Source organism: Pectinophora gossypiella, chromosome 21 (genome assembly GCF_024362695.1).
Source record: "Pectinophora gossypiella chromosome 21, ilPecGoss1.1, whole genome shotgun sequence".
Classification (NCBI taxonomy): Eukaryota; Metazoa; Arthropoda; class Insecta; order Lepidoptera; family Gelechiidae; genus Pectinophora; species Pectinophora gossypiella.
The window spans coordinates 2,700,804-2,723,553 of record NC_065424.1 but is presented as its reverse complement, the minus strand read 5'-3'; the positions used below and the strand labels follow the sequence as shown (position 1 = coordinate 2,723,553).

The window sequence follows — 22,750 nt, the reverse complement described above, 5'->3', positions numbered from 1 at the left end:
GTATAATGAGCGTATTAGCATATTTGCTGCATTACACCGAGAACAATTGCTAACTGAATAGCCCTACAGCGTTTTGGATGGACAGGGCTGCCAACGGGCTGTTCGTGCTAGTAATAACATTTCTTTTTTAAATAAAATAGGCTGGTCCAAAAGAGACCAAACTGTAGAGATAGGATAAGGAGAGCCGACCCTGTATAGGCGGGACAAGGCTTAGGAAGATAAGAATAAATAATATAGGCTCGCGTTTGAGCACAATCTCACCTGATACTAAGTGACGATGTGGTCTAGGGTGGATCACGCTTACCTACCAAATGCCTATTCAGATTATAACGAGTTGAAAAACAGACGACGGCAGACAGTTCCACTCCTTTGCTGTTCGCATTAGAAGAAGAAGCAAAACGTTTAGTGCGGATTGGTGGTATATCCACGACATAAGGATGAAATGCCTGCCGACGTCTAGTTGGCCGTAGATGGAATGGAATGGGTGGAATTAACTCGTGAAGTTCCTGCACACACTCACCGAAGTGTATCCTATAAAACACCGATAGACAAGCTACCCTTCGTCTGAGTTCTAGACTTTGGAATCGAGTCAATCTAATAATGGTGCTGATTCCAGTACACACCATCTATTTTTTAAGTTTTATCTGTCTTTTTCTTATACGCCGAAAAGGAAAGGGACGGGTAATCTTCTTTTAATCCTATTATCCCCTGGTGGGATTTCCACGCGATTTTTTGCATCCTCTGTAGCTTGCTCCCATGACATGCCGAGACTCTTTACTTCTCGGTCAACCGAGCGTCGCCAGGTCTCTTTGCCAGGCCCCTTTTGCATTTTCCACGCGCACACCAGGTTAAAGCTCGTCGGGACGGGTCTTCCATAGGTTTTCTAAAGACATGAATAATCCACCGCCATTTCCGTGTGCAGATATCTGCGTCCACAGTATTTGGCCAGTCAATCTCCACAGTTCTGTGTTTTTAAATAATTTACGGTTTTCAAATCTTTAAGTTAGGCAAGTGGTCCCTGTGTGTAAAAAAACAGCAAACGTCATTATGTTAGGGAGATGGTGATAATGAATAAGACGTAAGAAAGAAATAAGAAATGTGTGCGAACCCTGCGCATTCCGTCTCGCTCAATGTCCATCGGACAAGTGAGGTCGCGTCGGCTGTATTGTACAGGCCTCAGCCGATGGCATGCCGAACGTTCCATTACCAAACCATGCCATACGCATACCTATACCTCGCGAGTATCTTTTAAATTTGGAATTACTGGCATAAAAGAGCATAAAAGCTTTTAGACTCGGAATCACCGGGTTATAAGCTTTTAAACTTGGAATGTGTGAAATAAAAAATGCGTTTTTGAATTGTTTTTCAGTGCGATTGTGTAGTTATTTCAGAATGTGTGCGGTTTAGAAGTTATAGGTTGTTTTTTGTCTCAAGATCTTATGTACAGCGTATGTAGCGAGTGCTATTGTTTTCGTGTGCGAATGAGTGAGTGAACTGTTATGTTGTATGGGAACAGAAATGGAATAAAAATGTAATATCTGAGGGATAATGACGAATAGCGTGTCCGTGTGAGTATTAAATAGATTATTTAACATAACATAGCATCGCGCCTGTATCCCTGAAGGTGTAGGCAGAGGTGTATCCTCGCAAAGCCGAGGTTTCCAGACATAATAGTAAAACAATGGAGTTTGGATTTTAAAGGGACTGTCGGCGTTACGACCGTATAGTAACTTACTACACCCGTTCCTCGCCAGCTGTATTTAAGTCCCATGTAATAGCGCGCGAGTTCTGGAAACCATAGATTACTAAATTGCAATCACAAAATACGCTGTAATACGCTAGTTAAATCAGTTACTTTTTACTAAACGTCAAAACACGAAATTACTATGGAATTTGTATGAAAAAGCAACCTGTGACGTCATAGATAAACGTGACAAAATGTCGCAATTACATACATAACATACAACATAAACAGCCTATATACGTCCCACTGCTGGGCACAGGCCTCAGGGGCTGGAGCTGGTTATTATTACATTTCTCTTTATTAAAATTCATAAATAAGTTAAATAGAAAAAAGAAAACATTTTTTGTCATCTTTATATCTGTCTTTATTTAGAATTTCATAATTTATCTTTAACCTAGGAAACTACCCAATTCCCATGGGTCCAGGCAGAGTAAAAAGTCCTGTTGTTTCATAATTCCTTTTTCTTTTCGTATTAAACATGATAAGCATCTAAATTGAATACAGAAATGTAAGTAGGTATATGAAAACACTAACTGCCATATCAAAATATACCTAATGAAACTACAAATAGAATAGTCTGAATACTGTTGTACTTCTTGTTAATCTTCATCTATCGTGTGGGTTGTGAATGACCAACCTCAACAGTGCCAGGATTATTATTGAGCCGCCAAAGGCCCCTGACATGTCTCTTGTGAAGACAACGTACTTACTTCAGTAAGTATTAACCGACCAACGGCGTAAAATGCCTTCCGAAGTACTTAAGTAAGTATGAAGTCTTTACGTGCCTTAGCCATATCCGGAGTCTTCAGCTAACAGCCCTGTCAGCAGGGCAGATGGGTCACTGACCTCAGCGATAGATCTTTCAAATTTAAAACGCATACAAATATGACATAGCCCTTTTAAAATCCAAACCCGATTGTTTAACTATTGTGTCAGGAAATTTCAACCTTTAGGGCGTCAGGACAAGTCCTAATAGGCTTTTGTCGTTGATTCCAGGTGGTCGGCGTGGTCTGCGATGGGGTGCTTCGGCTCCCCGGGCGGCAAGAGCGGCGGCGAGGGCGACGACCTCAAGTCGCAGAAGCGCCGCAGCGATGCCATCACGCGCCAGCTACAGAAAGACAAGCAGGTGGGCTACTTACCCTGGGTTTAAGATGAAGAATAACGTATAGAACGGTAACTCTCCGCCCCGCTCCAATTTGTATCAGCCGCTGATCTATCCTCTAGGTGTTACTTGAATCTTAAATAGCCTTGCTATTGCTCCGTCCCAGGTAATTTCGGTGAGTGTCCGCAGGAATTATATCATCATCAATTTAAGAGCCACGCTCTTGTCGGTGTAGCATTTTCCATTCCAGTCTATCAAAGGCCAATTCCTTGACTTCCCTATAAGACACGACGTTAACCTTTTAATCTGATCCATGTAAGCTCTTCTTGGTCTTCCCCTTCCTCTCTTTCCTTCTAGCTTTCCTTGTGTGATGTATTTAATAAATTCGTCGTGTCTTATTAGGTATCCAATCATCTTGCCTCTTCTGTCCTCAATAATTCTCAGTATTTGTCTTGTTTCTTTTACTCTTACTAGCACTTCCTCATTTGTAATCCTTTCTGTCCAACTTATTCTTTCCATCCTCCAACACCACATTTCAAAGGCCTCGAGTCTCTCTCGAATTGTATAGGTGTGCTAATTACGTTGGTCTGATAGAAAGCTTGGTGAGGCGTGGGTACTTAGTTAATCATGCGATGGGTGTACGGTCACGAGCATTAATATGTATACAGTTTGGTACCATGTCACATTAACTTTTTTGACAAATTGAACTGTAAGTCCCACTAAATGTCAAATATGTTAGTGCAACAGAGTCCTAAAGTGGGTACAATATATTGCTCATGACTGTACCTCTGACTATCCCAATCGGAATATAGTCGTGAGCTTATATTTGTGTGTTTGTCCATATTCCAGCTATACCGGGCAACGCACCGGCTACTGCTGCTGGGCGCGGGCGAGTCGGGCAAGTCGACGATCGTGAAGCAGATGCGCATCCTGCACGTGAACGGCTTCTCGGACAAGGAGCGCCGCGAGAAGATCGAGGACATCAAGAAGAACATCCGCGACGCCATACTGGTGCGTAGCTTGCTTCACTTGACCCATAGACAACATCTTCTTCTCTTCGAATCGGCCTCCGTGGTCCAGTGGTTGAGCGTCGTGCTCATGATCCGGAGGTCCCGGGAGCGAATCGCGGTGGGGACAAACCTCAAAAATCACTTTGTGATCCCTAGTTTGGTTAAGACATTACAAGCTGATCACCTGATTGTCCAAAAGTAAGATGATCTTTGTTATTACTTACTGATGTAAGTACGTAGTCGTTACATGAGTCATGTCAGGGGCCTATGGCGGCTCAATAATAACCCTGACACCAGGATTGATGGGGGTTGGTAATCCACCTCACAACCCACACGATAGAAGAAGATCATAATTCCAAATCGGAATTGAAAAAAAGTGCATCACTTCGCGATAGTGATGAATCGTCTGATACAGACGTATGAGGCCTATGATGAGACACCATAGGGTAATTTTTCGAACACTGGAAGTCAATGCCGCTATCGCGCGGATCGTCACGCATTGGGTACCTCGTAACGGGTACAGGCGTCGTGGTAGACCTCGAAAGAGATGGCGCGACGACTTGGACGCTTGAGTACGCACAGGACCGCGAAAAATGGAAAGAGGAAGGGGAGGCCTTTGCCCAACAATGGGATCTTGTAAGCTAGATTAGATTATATATCTTGGTATTAATGTACACGCCTATTTTGGGGTTTAAAAAATCCACAGCGAAGCAATTCATCTTAAAAGGCAATATTGCTATTTGACTTTTGCACATATTTGTTGTCAATAAATATCAAATAGCAGTATTGCTTTTCTAGATGAATTCCTTCTCCTACGTTAAGTTTATCTCTTTCCCGGTCTGCTGGAAGTGATTTCTACTAGAAGTAAGCTGAGTTTGTTTGCCTTATGTTTGTCTTTATAGACTTCATTAGACATTGAGTATTTTTAATGGACCCACTATTTTTTTCAGACTATAACGGGTGCAATGAGCACTCTCACCCCGCCAATACCACTGGAGAAAGCTGAAAATAAGGCGCGCGTCGACTATATACAGGTGCGTCTTTGCTATGCATATTTGACACCATAATGTTTTAAGTAATGAACATGGAATAATGATTTGGAATAATATTTTTTTTTATTGTTATTTCCATAGTCCCGGACTTTTGGAAAGCCGAACCCAACATGTAGAGGCCCCTTAAGATAATTTAATCTAAATGTGGTGTGACACCAACCGGCGATTATCCCTGTATGCACTATGGGAGTGCACCCAAAGACAATCCCCGGTTCGTGTAGGACTATTGCAAAGTATGGGAACATAGGGAACTGGTTAGTGGACCGGAATACTGGGACTATGGGGAACTATGGCGCTGGCTCGACCAATGTTAATAACAAAGATACAATGAGCAGGCGGTGACTCGCCACTCACTGGATGGGCCGGCAAGGCAGCAACATGCTTGTGAGCAGCTCATGGTGTCGAGAGGTGTACACCGCTTTCTGCGGTTTACCCACCTCACCAACTCGCGACTTATGCATCTTTCACTTCCACCCTGCGAGCGTATAGCTCTAACGCCCCACTCTAGCCGGCCAATAAAGGCAAACCAGAGGTGAGCGTCCTGCGGTCCCCACTGGGGTCCACTCCGGCCGGCCAGTGAAGGCAAGCCGGAGACGGAGGGCTTGACCGACTCTTGAAGGATCTCAGCTCCGTCGTGTCGTCACTCACCAACATATTGCCACAAGCTGGCCTGCGGAGACTGACTGCACTGTTGAACTCACCAGGTTCGCGGATGAATTCACCAAGGGGCGATGGGGTCGTCACATCCCTACGCCTTCATTGTTATTATTGTTACATGGTGTGTATGTACAGGACGTGGCGTCACAACCGGACTTCGACTACCCGGCGGAGTTCTACGAGCACACGGAGGCGCTGTGGAAGGACCAGGGCGTGCAGCGCACGTACGAGCGCAGCAACGAGTACCAGCTCATCGACTGTGCCAAGTAGTACGTAACATACACTTACTCTGTACGGGCACACGGTAGCGCCGTGGGACCAGGAACAACCTGAATATCCTCTTAAGTGCAGCACTTCCAGCCCTTCCAAAATGCGCGACGTGATAAAATTATCGATCGAGTCGATAAATTTGTCATTTATCCTAAAATGCGTATCATGTTCGATAAAATTACTGTCACGATAAACGACAACGAGACAATTCGCAATGCAATTTCATTTTTTTCAATTTGTTGTCATGTCGAGACAATTTATCACTTTGTGGTATTTTGACAGATCAACAGACAACCCCAAACCTCCCTTTCTTGTGTTACCGCTCTGTAACATAATGACCATGAATAGGCTAATGTCCAACTAGTCAAAACAGTTAATTTTTACTAAACGTCAAAACACGAAATCACTATGGAATTTGTATGAAAAGCACACTGTCTGTGACGTCATAGAAAATCGTGACAAAATGTCGTACTTATTACGTTTAACTTGATTAGAAAGTCATAAATAAGTTAAATAGAAAAAATAAAATGTATTTCGTTAGTTTCGGATCTGTCGTTATTTAGTAATAAGAATTTCATAATTTATCTCTGACCTAGGACACTACCCAATTGTCGTTTCAGCTTCCTGGACCAGGTGCACATAATAAAGCAGCCCAATTACACGCCCACCGAGCAGGACATCCTCCGCTGCCGTGTACTCACCTCCGGCATCTTCGAGACGCAGTTCGTCGTCGACAAAGTCAATTTCCAGTTAGTACATACTATTAACTATTCGATTGGGGTCGCTTTGGGAGGAGCTCGGTGGCGCAGCAGTAAACGCGCTCGGTCTGCGATTGTTGAAGTTAAGCAACTTTCGCAAAGGCCGGTCATAGGATGGGTGACAACAAAAAAAAGTTTTCATCTCGAGCTCCTCCGTGCTTCGGAAGGCACGTTAAGCCGTTGGTCCCGGCTGCATTAGCAGTCGTTAATAACCATCAATCCGCACTGGGCCCGCGTGATGGTTTAAGGCCCGATCTCCCTATCCATCCATAGGGAAGGCCCGTGCCCCAGCAGTGGGGACGTTAATGGGCTGATGATGATGGGTTCGTTTACAGTGCTATAAAAATGTAACCAAAACACTTCTCAAGGATCTACTCATTCAGACACGTAGGGTATACATTTCTTTTGACTAAACGCTACATAGATCAGTCTTAAATTATCTAGATAAATCTAAATCAAGTGACAAGCCACTTGGCAAGACTATGAGACTTTGGTAGAACGTCAAAAAAGCCGCCATCTTGGGGCGGTGACGGAAAAGGTAAACTGAACGTCCAAGGGGCTAAAAAGGCCACATCAAGGCATAACGGCCTCCGTGGTCCAGTGGTTGAGCGTTGTGCTCACGATCCTGAGGTCCCGGGTTCGAACCCCGGTGGGGATAAATCACAAAAATCACTTTGTGATCCCTAGTTTGGTTAGGACATTACAGGCTGATCACCTGATTGTCCGTGAGGGTGATCCGTGCTTCGGAAAGCACGTTAAGCCATTGGTTGCGGTTACTACTTCCTGATGTAAGTAAGTAGTCGTTACATGAGCCATGTCAGGGGCCTTTGGCGGCTCAATAATAACCCTGACACCAGGGTTGATGGGGTTGGTAATTCACCTCTCAACCCACACGATAGAAGGAGAATGTAATACTTGTAACTGTTGTGTGGTTGCAGTATGTTTGACGTGGGCGGTCAGCGTGACGAGCGGCGCAAGTGGATCCAGTGCTTCAACGACGTGACGGCGATCATCTTCGTGACGGCGTGCTCCTCGTACAACATGGTGCTGCGCGAGGACCCCACGCAGAACCGCCTGCGGGAGTCGCTCGATCTCTTCAAGAGCATATGGAACAACAGGTAATACAAATGACACACTAATTTTACACTCTAATGGCCATGTAACGACTACTTACTTACATCAGGAAGTAGTAACCGGCACCAACAGCACAATAGAATAGAATTATGGTGGCCATACACCATCCTTCCTATCGTCCAATCGGCATGACGCGATCGATTGGATCAAATCGAATTGACCGTATGTGGGCGTGGATTGGCATGTCCAATCTATTTGACGGCACAATCCACGCCCACATACGGTCAATTCGATTTGATCAAATCGATCGCGTCATGCCGATTGGACGATAGGAAGGATGGTGTATGGCCACCATAATTCTATTCTATTGTGCTGTTGGTCCCGGTTACTACTTCCTGATGTAAGTAAGTAGTCGTTACATGAGCCATGTCAGGCCTTTGGCGGCTCAATAGTAACCCTGACACCAGGGTTGATGGCGTTGGTAATCCACCTCACAACCCACACGACAGAAGAAGAGAAGATTCTATTAATTTGGTATTATTATATTGTAATCTATGTACGGTCACGAGCATTAATATGTATACACTTTGGTACCATGTCACATTAACTTTTTTGACAAATTGAACTGTAAGTCTCACTAAATGTCAAATATGTTAGTGTTAGTCCTAAAGTACACCATTAACACATGTTTATGGAACACTATGTTCCTGCCTCGCCTAACAGGGTCCACATAATATCAGCGTCGTGGTTTATGCCGCGACTTGTGCTGAATGAGGCTCTTTTATGTCAGGATGTCCACCACCACCCTCTGATCACTTCGACGAACATCTGTTGTGCTTTTTTTGTAATAAATAGTTTTGTGAAAATTATAAACGATGTTATTGTTTTGTTTTTTGTGTGGCGTCGTTTTATAATAAAATATTTCTATTCTAAATTAAGAGGAAATTAAATCGATTTTTTTTTGTCTCGGACGGGACTTGAACCCGATAAGTCTTACATGTAGATTTCAACTTATCGGTGTACGTAATATTAGGACTCAATAATCTAGATAGATGGCAGACCCTATTATAAGTCCCACTGCTGCACACAGGCCTTATTGCGTAATGAAAACGGCCGTAAATGCGAGCGGCCTCACCCAACACATGGCCCTCTAACCGTGCGACATCGTTCCCCACAGATGGCTGCGTACGATATCGGTGATCCTGTTCCTGAACAAGCAGGACCTGCTAGCGGAGAAGGTGCTGGCTGGCAAGTCGCGGCTGGAGGAGTACTTCGCGGACTTCGCGCGCTACACCACGCCGCCAGACGCCGCGCCCGACGCGCGGGACCACCCCGAGGTGGCGCGCGCCAAGTACTTCATTAGGGACGAGTTTCTGGTACGACTGTTTTTACGTTATATACGACGAGTCTCTGGCACGACTGTATTTACAGTTTATACGACGAGTTTCTGACACGACTGTATTTACAGTTTATACGACGAGTTTCTGGCATGACTGTATTTACGTTTTGTAAGAGTTTCTGCCACGACTGTTTACATTTTATACTACTGTATTTATTTATTTAAAAATAAACATGTGGCTTACAGACAATTAGCCCAAAACGCCCACAAGTTATAATTACAATATTATAATAAATAAAAAAATAACAATAATTTGTCCAAGTAAAATCAATAAAACAGGAACCAATGAAACACGACATTCATCACGGACACAATTACATACATTAAATAAAATTATTAACTTAAATAATGATACGTCCATCAGAAAATGTGTCCAAGTTATCGCACTGTACTAGCAGAGCACGAGTGGTGGGTACGTTATCAGCGCGACCACGCCGAAAATAGGTATATACCTCTCTCATCTTGCAATTGTCAAGTTCTTCTTACTTCCGCTCGCGAACCGAAAACTAACGATTGAAAAATAGGGCTTTCAAAAAGATCTTCCTTTTTTGAAAATAAGTCTACTGAGCGGCTCTCTGAAACCGCTCTTCCGCGCGTCTTTCCTAAAATTATTCGGCGTTTTATTTCTATCGCATATAATCCCGGTTTACGTCGTTATATAAGCCATATCAGAGTCGTCAGAGAGAGTAGAAAGTCGTGGCAGAGTCAGAGAGAGAGAGAGAATTATTACTGAGCCGCCATAGAACTCTGATATGGATCAAGTTATTCCTGGTGTCAGGAATAAGGATGACCACATCCACCTCACAACCCATAAGCTCTGTTTTTTTAAATAATATACTGATAATTTTGATTGGCAGCGTATAAGCACAGCGAGCGGCGACGGCAAGCACTACTGCTACCCGCACTTCACGTGCGCCGTCGACACGGAGAACATCAAGCGCGTGTTCAACGACTGCCGCGACATTATACAGCGCATGCACCTGCGTCAGTACGAGCTACTCTAACCTCACACTAGGTAATTAAAACAAATAATAACGGGTTCTTACCGCGTTTAAAATGGGGATATGAGACTCCCGATATTTCGACACTGTTGCAAGTGCCATGATCACGGAATGACTGATGAGATTGGAGTGGAGTAGGTAGATCCATAATTTTCTACGGGCAGACATATCTGTCTACCCTCTTTCTTTGCCGCTTGTTTATGTTTTTGATATCGGAATGTTCGGAACCATCTGAACTCGCACCAAACTCTAGGTATGTACACAGGGTGAATACTGAGGGGGATGCAGACCATGATTCTTAGTTAATATCAGGTGGAGTTTTCCTTCGTTCACGAATTTCATACAAAGGGGTAGCCCCTTACATACATCATCATCATCATCACCAGCCCATTAACGTCCCCACTGCTGGGGCACGGCTTCCCTATGGATGGATAGGCAGATCTGGCCTTAAACCACCACGCGGGCCCAGTGCGGATTGATGGTTATTAACGACTGCTAATGCAGCCAGGACCAACGGCTTAACGTGCCTTCCGAGGCACGGAGGAGCTCGAGACGGAAACTTTTTTTTTGTGGTCACCCATCCTATGACCGGCCTTTGCGAAAGTTGCTTAACTTCAATAATCGCAGACCGAGCGCGTTTACCGTTGCGCCACCGAGCTCCTCAATACACCGAGCTCCTTACATACATAAACAGCCTATATACGTTCCACTGCTGGGCACAGGCCTCCCCTCAATCAATTGGAAGGGGTATAGAGCATACTCCACCACGCTGCTCCACTGCGGGTTGGTGGAGGTGTTTTTACGGCTAATAGCCGGAACCAACGGGTTAACGTGCCCTCGGAAGCACGGAATCATCTTACTTTTTCGGACAATCAGGTGATTCAAGCCTGAAAAGTCCTTATCAAACAAAGGACAGTCTCACAAAGTGATTAGCCCCTTAGGGGTAGAATTTCGCAAAGAACCGTCTTAGTGAGCACCTATGTCGTAAAAGGAACACATTTTGAGCGTAGAAGTATTGTACTTGTAGTTTCTGAGATTTCGTGATGAGTGAGTCAGTCGGTCAGTTACCTACATTTGTATTTGGTCTCAGTTGTGGCAACCAAAACCACAATACTGCATTATTTTCCGACACCATTAAGTCAATCGTGGAGTGACTCGAGGATTTCTCTTTCACCCCTGGTATGTTTCCATAATGCTATCTCGCTTTATAAATAACTAAGTGTTCAGTACGAACAAGGGAAGTATTGAAATTGCCTTCTTGATTTAGAAATGTGGTTTTGATAAATTCGTATTTGTATTACTCGCTACAATTTTAGATGGATGTCCGTTGAGTGCGGTGAGTTGAATGTGTGGAGAGTGTAGCGTATGTGAATGCGATTGGTTCGCATGTAGACTTGTATGTGTCGTGTATGACTCGATACATAGCAACTAGGTATCTATTGCCTACTAAATAGGGTAGATGTTACTTTATGGTTTTTGATGTTATTTTATTTTATTTTTAAATACTTACCCTTAATTGTATAAGTTATGTACGACGTAATTGTCATATATATTAGTCACAATACCGTAACCTTCTAAATGTAAAAATGTTTTAATGTATATGATGTGGCTGTACTTTATAAATAAATATATGTTGCGTCGACACTTAGGATTCTGTAATCATCATCAGCCCATTAACGTCCCCACTGCTGGGGCACGGGCCTTCCCTATGAATGGATAGGGAGATCGGGCCTTAAACCACCACGCGGGCCCAGTGCGGATTGGTGGTTATTAACGACTGCTAATGCAGCCGGGACCAACGGCTTAACATGCCTTCCGAAGCACGGAGGAGCTCGAGATGAAAACTTTTTTTTGTGGTCACCAATCCTATGACCGGCCTCTGCGAAAGTTGCTTTACTTCAACAATCGCAGACCGAGCGCGTTTACCGCTGCGCCACCGAGCTCCTCTGATTCTGTAAACAAGAGCAGTATTCCCCAGTCTTACAAAACATTTTTGTTTCCAGACAAGCCATGAAAGTAGCGAGCCGGGCTGCCCACGGCGGCCGGCCCCCTCAGCAATATATATTGAGTGTACTCGTACGCGCACTGTGATCGCCGCAGCACGCCACGCCGACAACGCCAGCTTGGGACGATAACGAACATTACACTTCATTCGTTACAGACAGAATATCAAGTGCAACAAGAAAGTAAGAAAAATATGCTTAATTTATTCCGAACAGTTCAAAAGCAGATACATAAACAAAAAAGATTTTATAGACAAATCAAAATTGAAATAAGAATATTTTGGCAGAATCAGGGCTAAGTCCCCTTCGATTCAAAAATCGAATTTGCAAATAAATGATATTAGTTATTTCCTGCCAGTTCAGTTTTTTTAGTATTTTTAGTAGCTGAAACCTTTATAATCTGTTTCATTCCAAAGTCAAATTAAAAAAATATATATATTTATGAAGTAAAAATCGCGTTCGGATATTCTCCCAAGTTTAGGCTGACGTTCGGATAGTGTGTAGTGTACAGTGGCCGCATGGTGTTTCCGGGACTCTCGCGCTGGCAACTATTCCACGATATTGGGTGTGAGGCGCTCGTCACTATGCTTATATTTATTATTTTTTAAATTTAGCCTTTATATGGTCCATTAATAGACACAGGCCTTCCTTTCTTCAAGTAAAGGCTACTCTATTGCGGGTTGGTGGATAATTAACTTATGAAGTTTTAATAAGGATGGAACTGAAAATATTTGATATATTTACTGGATTTTTTTCTTTGATAGTATGAGTTTGAATCTTAGACTAAATAGACGATTGAAAGGTCTTACTATTTCTTTAAGTTACTTAATAAGAAAATGTGGAAAGCTGCTAAATGTAAAGAAATGAATGAAGGCTTGATAACCTTAAAAATATCGTTTAATATTTACTAAGTCTTAATTTATAAAGAGCGTGTGACTACTGTCATCTAGGCGAATGAGATTTCGTTAGAAAGAAATGAATGGAATGTTGTATGTAATGTGAAACTGTTTTTTTAAAACTTCATAAAGTATCAGACAAAAAATCCATTGGGTTTATTTAAATGTTTTCAGTATCGTCTTTGCCGTATAAGTCGTAAAGTCAGTTTATATTTCATGTCGGGGCTTGAAAGTGGTTAAGGTATTACGTTAGCGTAATTATAAGGCTACCGGTATGGAATTACGATACTGATTTCCTATTGGCTAATCAAATTAGTACCGATTACTTATTGGATACTCAAACCAATGCCGATTTCTTGTTAATTAAATAGGTAATTTCATACCGGTAGCGTAGCTTTATACCTTAACCGTTTTCAAGCCCTGGTCGTGACTATTTTATAAAACTTTATAAAACTAAATATCGGGGAGGGCTTTACTATAACCATCGTAGAGAGGCAGAAAGTAATCTAATTTTTACTACTTAAAACTATATAGTGACTTGCGCCATTGACTGTTGAGTCGATTCAATCGACGAATTTCGGTAATTATAGTGCCAATCGCGGATCGCCCCTCTATTCTCAAACTGCGTTCCGATTCGTGCAACCATACACATTCGGCTCGGCGTGTACAGTCATGAGCAATATAATAGACCCACTTAAGGACTCTGACGCACTAACATATTTGACATTTAGTGAGGCTTACAGTTCAATTTGTCAAAAAAGTTAATGTGACATGGTACCAAAGTGTACCGTACCGAGACTGTTTAATAATAATGCCAATTGGCAACATGTTTCTAAGCACGAATCGGAACACGAAATATACGATTGTAATAGACTTGAATATTTCTCAATAAAGAAATGTTAAGATCTAGTTTTCTACAGAACTTATCCAATGCTTTTAAAAGTAATTTTCACAACTGCCAGTATAATCCTGGTGGTACTACTCTACTGTAAATCAATCGGGCAATATATTTGTGCGATAGTTGTCACATACGACGCGTATTTGAGTTGCCAAGCGTACACTAGGTAATATAACACCAAATATGGATTTTGAAAGAGTACTAAAGTTCTATGACGTTTTATGAAAACAAGCTTGGGAATTCAAATGCGTGGATATTTTTTTAGAATAGTGTGGGTATCACGGGCGGTATATACATTGTTTATATTAAGGATCATTGGTGTATAGAGGTTCCCTGGAGGCTAGATAAGTATTCCTTTATGTAGAGCGCACGCTTTACCTCCTTCGTATAATGTCGACTTTTCTTTAATGCATATCACTGTAGCGCAAGAGTATGCTCAAAAGTAGGCCAAATTTTGTTTACCATTTTGTATTTGTTCGGTAAATAAGCTGTGTACTAAATTCACTGCGCATGTGTGCGGCTCAGCACCTCGGTCGGCTTAACACAATATTGTATTTGGTGCCGATTCGGTTAACCACAAACTTAATTTGACAGGACTAAAACTATCTCCATCCCTTTCTTACACTTTTATTCTTTTGATTTTTAAACTCTTTTGACACTTATTGTTAGTGAAGGACGGCGCTAGTCTAAGAGCTGCCAGACTAAAATTAGTTAAAACTAAAGTTTGTGTCCGTCAGATTAGGCATAATTGTGTAATGGCGTAGTGTCGCTCGTCTTTTGTTTTATAAAAGTGTATAACAAATACCGAGCCGAACACATGTGTAGAGATATGTTTGGTGCAAGCACTTAAATAGAATACATGATAGACCACGAACTTCGTATTGAACTAAGGTGCGCCCAAAAATACAGTCCCAAATATATAAGTCTTAATAAAATGCAGCTACTACACACAAATGTTTATATACAGATTCTTATGTTATTTAAATAGTGAAATATACAATATTATGTATAGCTTTTTTTGTTTACGTAGCACAATATACTATCTGACTTGAATTATGGAATTGTTATGTCTGTATATTTTTGATTGCAGAGAATATATTTTTTTTCTACTGTTTAGTTTAAAACGTGGTGATCCTAACTGTCGTGTCATTGTTTTTCTTTTTTTGTTGAGATGAATATTTTTAGGTTTATGATGATTTAGTTTCTATGGATTGTATGTCTTCCAATGTATCTACCTATAGTTTTTATAATTAACATTTCTTTTTTGTTTTTATGAAATGACTTATTTTAGCAGCTACGTTTAATTGTTTACATTTAGCACAATTTTTGACTAAAAATATAACAAATGGCAAGAGCTTTGCTGTAGGTTTAAATTAGATTATTTAAATATTTTTTAATATGAGCTTTTAGGGGGGCTACACACATGTGCGGTTGGCGCCCGCTCGGGTGGACAGCGGCGAGCCAAATGTGTGTGTAGCGTCCTTTAGTGTAATATTAAGGTCCAAAGATACAAGTGCTGACCGTATGTGATACGGCCGGAAGAGCGAATATCAATATTTAGCAGTATTTGATTTAAAGAAAATGAATATTTCAAAGAATTATTATTCGGATTATAGTTATAATAGATTCTACGTTTTTCTTCGTTTTAAGGATGTTAGCCTTAAGTACAAAATGTTACTAACAGACGCGCCCTAACCTAACATTAATTAGCAATTTATTATTTATAAACATTGGTTTATGTACTTACCCTTACGTCTGGTGCCGTGCAGTCTGCTGTATGAGTGGGGCTTTCCAACCAAAACATAAGTTCACGACTATATACCAATTGGGGTAGTCAGAGGTACATCCATCGCTAGATAAACAAACAAAACTTGAAGGATCATTATTAATACACAAACATTGAAATATAACATCGGAACAGTTTGATAACTAAAAAGAGGCCTTTATAAATAGCAATCTCATTCAGTCAACCTTATGAAGAAAAGATTAATAAGTAGAGCAGGCAGTCGACAATAAGTCATCACAAGAAATATACTAATTATTAATACTTTTAATTAATTTAAAAGACCAACAACATTACAGCATCACGCCTCTATCCCAAAAGGGTTGAGCAGTGGTGTGCAGTATATACCACTCCTCGCCACCTATGTTTAAGTTCCATGTTAATTAAAAGAAAATAATTTTCCAAATCGCTCCAGGTGTCTTCGAGCAATCGGGGAACGTACATAAAAAAAGTTCCCGACTAATTGAGAACCACCTTTTTTTAAAGTCGGTTAATAAACTGATAAATTACTCATTCGCTGACTAGCACAACCAGACACTGTTATTAGGATCTTTATATATATTAAAAAAAGAACATATTTCCCCTATCGTTATTTATAACCGACTTGAATCTGAACAACTACTAAGTTTTAAGTAGTACATTGTTTTATATTATTTTCTATTGGAGATATCGTGTATATTAAAATAAATCTTATGTAAAAAAATATTTAATCATAAAAGGCAGCTAAGTTAATCTTTTTAATTTTCTAAACATATTACGGGTACCTGATATTGTTACAATTGTCATAGTAACAGCTATTTTTTTACAGAGACCAAATTAATTGAATATCACATAACACCAGCGGGCTTAGCACCGTAAGCACGCGACTCTTTCTCGCCGCGACAGAGATCGTCTGTCTCTTTCTGTGCAGTACTGTGAGAGAGTGACGGGTGACGTATGTCGAGGCGAGAGAGTCGCGCGCTAACGGTGCTAAGCCCGCTGGTATTATCAAAGATTGAATGTTTATCTCCAAAAGAAAATAATAATTGGCTAGTTTCCAACTAGTCAAATCAGTTACTTTTTACTAAAGAAACACGAAATTACTATAGATTTTGTATGGAAAATCAAACTGTGACGTCATAGAAAAACGTGATAAAATGTCGGACTTATTATTACGTTTTTCTTGATTAAAATTCATAAAGAAGTTAAATTAAAAAGGAAACTATTTTTCGTTACTTTTAAATTTGTCTTTATTTAGTAATCAGAATTTCATAATTTATCTTTGACCTAGGAAACTACCAATTGTTAAATTAATCATATATGGTCCTTAATATAAGAATGGAAGCTGGAGTAATGTAATGTGCCATATTATGATGTGTTGCCAGCGGAGACACCATCCCTTAATGTTACCATATATAAAAATATCTACAAATGTATTGACTCTGTGAGCTACTCCTTCCTCTTAAATACTTGTAAAGTAACAGATTGCTATATTTTGCTTTTTAATAACACTATCGTTATTATTTTTTTAAATATAACTATATTGAGAATTGTATTTTTTCTTTTTTTTGTGTTAAGTTTCACTTTGAATGTAAGTAGGAAGAAATATAACGTACGTCTAAAGTATAAAATATATGTTAAATTCATTCTCTGCGGCGTTGGAGGTCGTCTCTTCTTGATTATTATTTATGTGAAATGGTTTTAAAACATTTTCAATATGTTCCCTTACATAGTCTCAACATTATTTACACATCTTAACAATTGTCGTAAAGAGGGTAGTTACATTTTTTTTGTATCGCGAACTAATCATGTTCAGTACTCTCACCTATAAGGTGTTCTACCAACAATGAGCAATCTCTTTAGGACGTCAATAATTATAATGAGTATTTAAAAAGTAAGGAACATTTTCTGTTAACTAGTCAAGCATCTGAAGGCAGCTATCCTTCTATGTTATTTTGCAGCAAATCGACCTTCGGACACCGCTCAATCCATTATACACGGTGCTTTTAAATTGGCAGTTGTCCCTCTGAGCGATTATTTTGTATTTAAATACTGTGCTTGTATCTCTATAAACTCCAGACTACGTATCTTAAACATTTGTTAATCCCATATCCCATGAGTAATGAAAAGGGGCAAAAGAGCACAAAATAAAAATAATATTCAATTATAACGAAAATACGTGCCATTGGGGATACTAGTTATTTGTTATTAAGTAAATTAGCTACAAATGATTAGAGATGATAGTCTATAAAAAAGAGGTGACGAACCATTTCCGCTTCCGTTGTGATAATTGTCCGTAAGAATTATGGTGGCAGTATGTACTGGAAAACGTGTAAAGGCTAAATGACTGTTCTTTCTTTCCATCAATCTATTCACGTGAAAATGCTGAAGATTATTCTGAAATTATTTTTTCTTTATCTTGTCTAACGCCGGAGATATAAATAAATAAAGCCAATGGTGGGGGAAGGCTCCGTCCCGTTCTGGCAAAACGGTTTTTGTATGTAGCTGATTGTAGCTTGTATGGCACTAGGAGGTTCCTATTGCCATTTCTTTCTAACTCCCTGATTTCGGTTGGCTGTAACTATTTAATTTTTCAACGAATTTCACACTTCACTGCCAATTTACGTCTATTTTGCAACTTTAAACGTATAGTTTTTGATACTTATCAACTACCCTATTATGATAGTTTCATTCTGACTTTGAATAGGTAGGAGAATAGAAGTACAACAGAGGCCTTAGCCAAGTTGCAAACGACCATGACAATCGACAGTGACAGTGATAAAAATGTATGGGGTTGACATGTCATCTTATGTCAATTCGATACATTTTTATCTGAACAGCAGGCCTAGCACGCGCGACGCGACAGGATGCGAGACAAAATAACGACCTTAGTATGGTCACGAGTACTAATATGTATACACTTTGAAACCATATCACATTAACTTTTTTGACAAATTAAACCGTAAGTCTCATTAAATGTCAAATATGACAGTGCGACAGGGTTCTAAAGTGGGTACATGATATTGCTCATGACTGTACACGCGACTACCGGGACATCCGCGGTTTTTTCAAGATGTCACACTCTTCAATATCTTATTATTGTATATTGCTTTTAGATGAGCTAAGAAAAGAAAAAATCAGATACCTATTTTCATAAGAAATGAGAAAATTGATAGTTTTTAACATAATTTGTTTGACACTTATTATATTCCAGTCGCGGGCAAGTCGATGCGTGAACGAGGAACCTTAACTCGTCTGTCAAATTTGACAAGTCGCGCTTTGACATTTAGTCGCTCTACTTGCGTTAGCTAGGCCTGTATTTCGCAACTTGGCTAGATCCATTGTAGATAGGTATACATCACACATATGACCATATTTCTACGGATCTATTAAACATTATTCAGACGAAGGTGACAGCACAGATTTTAAACACCGAATTTGCGATTCGAGAGTTATCTGCCAAGTTAAAATCACCTCATAGAATTCATTGTGTAATTACTATTGGCATCTTAAACTTATTGTATATGTAACTTAAAAAGTAAACTATTTGGTAGCTATCTAAGTAAGTTAGAATTATGCAAAACGATGGAACGCAAGCTGCAGGTTTGGAGTAACAGAACTGCTCATTAAGGTGTCTTTCTTGCGAGTCTATTGGAGGCTTGGACGTACGGCTTTAGAAGGAAGAAAGTCTAAAGTCCACCTACGTAACCACAAAAGAGGACTTTAGATTTGTCCAATTTCGTTTAAAGTTATGCGTGTTTAAGGCCCACTGTCCAGATAACGTTACAGATTGACGAGTTGTTAAGGAAATTGAATAACGGAAAAAGTAGTTGGTTGTCTACTTTTTACCCGACTGCGACGAAGCGAAAAGGAGGGTTATGGATGATATTTTTCGTTTGCCGTAACAATTCGTAGCCTGTAGCGGGTCTTAGTCGGATTTTCAGGTATGGCCTGATTGCTGGAGGTTGATGTGACCATAGTCTAGGGAACTAATCAAATTCAAAGTATAATAAACCATTATTGCATATTAACAAAAGTAGGGCAACATTTGAGTTTCGTACCAATATATTTTCTATGGCATCCTAATAAGTAACTTAAGATAATATTTAGATTTATTCCAACACATTTTTGCTGTTGCCTATTAGGATACAATTATCAGAAGTGATCTCTCTCTCTCTCTCTTCCTAAGCCTAAGTATCAGAAGTGATATGATATGATGAATAGCATCATCCCGAAGGGGTGTATAATATATACACCCACTCCTTGCCAGCCATGTTTAAAGATCAAATTAAATTAAAATTAAATTTTTTTCGCCTGAATAAGCACCGTTGTAATTTGGACTTAATTTTTATTTACTGACATCATAAATGATGATTACGTATTTTAATTATAATACTATTACTAAAAAACCTTGTCTTTGAAATTCCTTTAGACTAGAGGTCACAACAATTGTTCCAAATACAGCGTAGGAACATACTGCACTTATCCGCGCGCTAGGTTCTATGAGGGTTCCATTTAACGTTAGCAAAGCTATGGGGTAATCATGGGGTTTCAACGTGCTATGTGGTTCAACCAAACACGTAAGTGTTAACAACTACAATAGTAAGTAATTAAAGCACATAATAACGGGCATCATATCCCCATTTAAACGCGGTAAGAACCCGTTATTATGTGCTTTAATTATGATAATAACCGCGTAAACTTAAAACAATGTACAATAGTAAGTGTTTGGTTTTGGCTAGTTTTCAACTAGTCAAATCAGTTACTTTTTACTAAACGTCAAACCTGAAATGACTATGGAATTTGAATGAAAAAGCAACCTGTGACGTCATAGAGAAACGTGACAAAATGCATCGCACTTTTCCTTATTAAAATTCATAAATAAGTTAAATAGAAAACAGAAAACGTTTTTTGTCATATTTAGATCTGTCTGTGTTTAGTAATCTGAATTTTATAATTTATGTTTGACCTAGGAAACTACCCAGTTATGTGGTAGGCTTTGCTCAACCTGATCTTCAAATATTGTATTGTTGACTTTTATATTATTGATTGTATATTACGAAGATTGCTAACAAAGCTTCAACTTTCGCAGTTTCAAGCCATGTAAAGAAATGTGGTATCAATTTTTACTCGGAATGAAATAAATTGAAAGAATTGATTTTTTTTAATTGGTTTTTTTTATTGATTGATTGGTGTTTTTGTTGAAGAAAATCGCAACAGAACGTATTTTTTTTTAAAACGCGCTTACATGGGTTTTACTAAGGCGACAGTAACTTTTCAACCTTGTTATAACCACATAGTGCGTTGCAACCTTTATATTCAGATTTTGCTTACAATGCTAATTTAGATTTACTTTTTCCGATTTAAGAACAGATTTTCGTCGCGTAGTTTTGTTTTAGATTAGACTGTACATAACACATTTTAAGTTTCGGAGCTTATTCGTGTTTAACTTCGGGAGTGATTGCGCGAATCTCAACCTACCCTCGTAACTAGTTAGCGTGATGACACTATAAAATCGAGTTTTCTTTTACAAATGTGTGTGTCTTGAAAGATAGCACTCATATTCGTTGAAAGGCCGAAACAATGGTCTTTATAAGGCCAATGGCATTCGCTGAAGATTAAAAACTTCTGAAATTGAATTCAACTTGAGATTACAATTACTAAAGAAGTCTTTAATTCTTCATTTCGTACATGTCTTCTTGTCCACAGGAATATCAGATTCTAAATAAATACGGACGCAGTTGCGTATTGCCTTGCTCAATCAACATTGCAGTTTAATTCGGATAAATTTCGAATTACACTCAATAATTGACAAGATTCTGCGACGTAGTCCAAAGTTTGACACCAATTCTCGCTAGTGATATAAAGGGCAGGATATAAGCAATGTATCTTGCACCCAGCAGTCAACATTTTATAATGCGTGTTGTATGATATACCTATCTCCGATCCCCACGTACAATTTAAGAAATCGCAATAACAAGTGAGTCAAATATGTATAAAGTAGTAGTATAGCATATTTTCTATGTTTTTCGATATTTAGATGAAATACTGCCAGTGTCGATGTCGGTAACTCATGTGTATGGAACGTAAAGTGTGAAGATAGATGTGTGTGGCTGCAGAGACTTTCTGATCCGCGGAAGACGGACGTATTTTCAACCACGTTGGTCAAACTAAACATTATACGCGTTCGGTCGAAAATACGAAGTTTTCATTTACAAATATCAGAATTTTAACACCTGTTTGGCTATTTATTCTGATGTAAATGGTAAACGAGGGAGAGAGAACCATAAAAGGGTAATTTATGTGTTGTAAAAAAGTAATGGATGGATAGTAAATTTAATATAGCCAAACGAGTCCTGCTGTAGCGACACACATAAATGAATTAGATATTTCTCTTGGTTTCGGTGTACGGAAAGATTCAACGTGTAAAGGAACAATTTTCTTTTGAAATTTCGAATTTCTCCTTTGGCGCATAACGTAGTGTTTAATTAAATGAATAAATTGTTTGCGTGCAATCCTCGACTTAGGTATAACGTCCGTTGCCAATAACCAGATAGTATTGAAAGATTCCTCCTTTTTTAATATATCTTCATAGTAGTAAGTGTACTTGCGCACAAATGACTGTATGTGAGGATGTCGAGTACAGTTTTGTTTAAAAAGTGCAGATATTGCCTGCAAATATTTTTGGTAACGTTTTACCTTAGGGCCGCGCTGCAGGGTGCTCCGCTGTTGGTGGAGGATAGCGCTGAACCGCTACAATATTGTCCAGTGGAGTCGAGTTGGGATGAATAAATTGTAATAAGTAAGGTCGTGATCATGAGCGCCGTCGTCCACCAGGGCGGGCGAGCCTTGCCCGCGGCCCGCCTCCTGTCGTAGACTCATCGCCCTCCGCATGCCCCTAGATCTGTCGCTATAGGTATTACAATGATGGCATTTAATTAGTGCTCATAGATTGGTTTCCATTGTAGCACAAACGTATTTTTCTCTCGATTTTTCAGTAGTTTTTTTAATAGATATATTTTCTAGCATAGCTCAACACTTTGTTTAGAATCGGTATTTTATCAGCACTCATTTGTATCGTTTACCGATCGACTGCGGATTATATTTACGTGGTGTATATCTTG

At 39.8% G+C, this 22,750-nt stretch overlaps 1 protein-coding gene across 1 annotated transcript in view; it reads left to right on the top strand.

The window, feature by feature from the left end:
* The window catches only part of LOC126376635 (guanine nucleotide-binding protein G(s) subunit alpha), a 31,018-nt gene extending 13,837 nt beyond the window's left edge, over positions 1–17,181 (top strand). Inside the window, exons 3-11 of the mRNA XM_050024159.1 lie at positions 2,741–2,870; positions 3,696–3,857; positions 4,807–4,890; positions 5,701–5,834; positions 6,456–6,584; positions 7,532–7,711; positions 8,845–9,043; positions 9,924–10,081; positions 12,071–17,181. Coding sequence (XP_049880116.1) covers positions 2,760–2,870; positions 3,696–3,857; positions 4,807–4,890; positions 5,701–5,834; positions 6,456–6,584; positions 7,532–7,711; positions 8,845–9,043; positions 9,924–10,070 — 1,146 coding nt within the window. The 5' untranslated portion in view covers positions 2,741–2,759 and the 3' untranslated portion in view covers positions 10,071–10,081; positions 12,071–17,181. The remainder of the gene's footprint in view (positions 1–2,740; positions 2,871–3,695; positions 3,858–4,806; positions 4,891–5,700; positions 5,835–6,455; positions 6,585–7,531; positions 7,712–8,844; positions 9,044–9,923; positions 10,082–12,070) is intronic.
* Positions 17,182–22,750: the final 5,569 nt, after the last annotated feature.